Source organism: Benincasa hispida, chromosome 11 (genome assembly GCF_027475165.1).
Source record: "Benincasa hispida cultivar pf3 chromosome 11, pf3_genome.v1.1, whole genome shotgun sequence".
Taxonomy (NCBI): Eukaryota; Viridiplantae; Streptophyta; class Magnoliopsida; order Cucurbitales; family Cucurbitaceae; genus Benincasa; species Benincasa hispida.
Window position 1 is genome coordinate 86,209,328 of NC_143488.1, and position 2,430 is coordinate 86,211,757.

Consider the following 2,430-nt stretch of genomic DNA (forward strand, 5'->3'; position numbering starts at 1 on the left):
TGAAGCCTTATCCTTCATGGAAAGATCTTCCGGGTATAACCAGATACGAATGGCCCTCGCAGATGAGGAAATGACGACATTTCGAACCCTAAAAAGGATATATTGCTACAAGGTAATGCCCTTCGGATTGAAGAATGCTGGTGCTACTTATCAACGTGCCATGGTGAAGGTGTTTGACGATATGTTGCACAAACACATGGAGTGCTATGTGCATGACCTTTTGGTCAAGACTAGGCGACGACAGGACCATTTGAAAGATCTAAGAGCCATGTTCGATCGCCTGCGAAAGTACTAGTTAAAGATGAACTCCCTCAACTGCGCGTTCGATGTAACTTCAGGAAAGTTTTTGGGCTTCGTTGTAAGACATCGAGGGATAGAGATAGACCAATCCAAGATCGATGCCATCCAAAAGATGCCAAGACCAAGGAATCTACATGAGTTAAGAAGTTTGCAAGGACGTTTGGCCTATATCCAGAGGTTTATTTCTAACTTGGCAGGGCAGTGTCAACCCTTTCAAAGACTGATGAGAAAGGGAGAGGAGTTTGAATGGTATGAGGCCTGCCAGAATGCTTTCGATAGCATAAAGAGGTACCTGGTCAGCCCTCCTGTCTTAGGAGCCCCAGTAGCGGGCAAGTAGTTGATACTATACATCACAGTGCAAGAGAGATTACTAGGGACACTGTTGCCACAAGAAGGGGAAAAGGGAAAAGAACGAGCTCTCTATTACATAAGTAGGATCCTAAATGACGCCGAGATCAATTATTCCCCTATTGAGAAGACGTGCCTTGCACCCTTTTTCACCATAGATAAGTTGAGGCACTACATGCAAGCCTTCACAGTCCACTTAAGTGCAAAAGCCGATCCTATCAAGTACGTCCTGTCCAGGCCGATCGACTCGGGACGTTTAGCCAAGTGGGCAATCATGCTTCAACAGTACGACATTGTTTATGTACTACAAAGGGCAGTTAAAGGGCAGGCATTGGCCGACTTCTTGGCAGATCACCCAGTTCCATCGAATTGGGCGTTAAGTGAAGACTTGCTCGATGATGAAGTTCTCTTCACAGAAACCTTAGGACTGTGGGTCATATTCTTTGACGGTGCGACACAGAGAAGTGGTGTGGGGGCAGTTATCATCCTCATTTCGCTAGAAAAGCACATGCTGCCTTATAGCTTTGCACTTGTCGAGTTATGCTCAAACAATGTTGTTGAATACCAAGCCTTGATAATTGGTCTCCAAATGGCCTTAGAGATTGAAGTAGCTTGTATAGAGATCTTCGCTGATTCAAAGTTGATAATCAATCAACTCTTATGCCAGGACGAGGTGAGGCATGACGACTTGAAACCCTACTTCACTTACGCTCGCTAGGTGATGGAAAAGTTTGGAAGCATGACATTGGAGCATGTCCCAAGGATAGAGAACAAGAAATTAGATGCCTTGGCAAACCTAGCCACTGCCTTAACGGTCTTGGATAATGTGCCCCTTAATACATGACTCTGGCGGAGATGGGTTGTACCTCCGATTGAGACTGCATGTGGGAAAACGAATGCGATATTAGTCTACCTAACCGATGAGGAAGACTAGTGGCAGCCCATCATAGATTACCTTGAGCATGGAAGGCTCCCGGATGACGCCCACCATAAAATCGAGGTTTGAAGGAGGGTCGCGCATTTCATTTACTACAAACGGGCCCTATACCGTCGATCCTTTGAAGGACTTTTCCTTCGATGCCTCAATAAAAAAGAGTCAGCAAACACTTTGGAGGAAGCACACTCAGGCGTATGCGGCGTGCATCAAGCTGGACCAAAGCTACAATTTCAGTTGAAAAGAATGGGTTACTATTGGCCAGGGATGATCCCGGACTCGATGGATTATGCAAAGAAGTACGAAGCCTATCAATATCACACGAATTTCATTCATCAACCGCTCGAGCCTCTGCATACGACCATAGACTCGTGGCCTTTCGAAGCATGGGGGCTTGATCTAGTCGGCCTTATAACACCTAAGTCGTCAGTAGGGAACTCTTATATCCTCGTAGCCATTGACTACTTTTCAAGATGGACTGAGGCTGTTGCTCTAAGGGAAGCTAAGAAAGAAAACGTGGTGGATTTTATCCGCACTCATATCATTTATCGGTATGGTATTTACCATCGGATCGTGACGTATAACGGGTGACGAATAACGGGAGACAATTCTCCAACAGTTTGGATAGGTTGTGTGAAAAATTCAAATTCAAGCAGTACAAGTCATCCATGCATAACGCCACCGCAAATGGGTTGGCAGAGGCATTTAACGAGACATTGTGCAACCTGCTGAAGAAAATTGTTCCCAAGTCGAAGAAAGATTTGTAGGAGAAGATCAGTGAAGCGTTGTGGGCTTATCGCACCACTCACCGTACCCCTACATGAGTCACCCTATACTCTCTCGTTTAT

At 45.6% G+C, this 2,430-nt stretch overlaps 1 protein-coding gene across 1 annotated transcript; it reads left to right on the top strand.

Annotated features, from left to right (window-relative positions):
• Positions 1–301: 301 nt before the first annotated feature.
• Positions 302–1,366, top strand: LOC150032986 (uncharacterized). The gene is made up of 2 exons (XM_090307095.1): positions 302–629; positions 807–1,366. Exons 1-2 carry the CDS (start codon positions 302–304, stop codon positions 1,364–1,366), a joined length of 888 nt encoding a protein of 295 aa, XP_090163221.1.
• The last annotated feature ends 1,064 nt before the right edge of the window (positions 1,367–2,430 follow it).

Bases quoted from the DNA above. Each gene is read 5' to 3' on its own strand.
- LOC150032986 (XM_090307095.1), top strand. From the start codon at position 302: ATGAACTCCCTCAACTGCGCGTTCGATGTAACTTCAGGAAAGTTTTTG. The intron at 630-806 runs GCAAGTAGTTGA...TTTTCACCATAG, and splicing joins CTTAGGAGCCCCAGTAGCGG to ATAAGTTGAGGCACTACATG.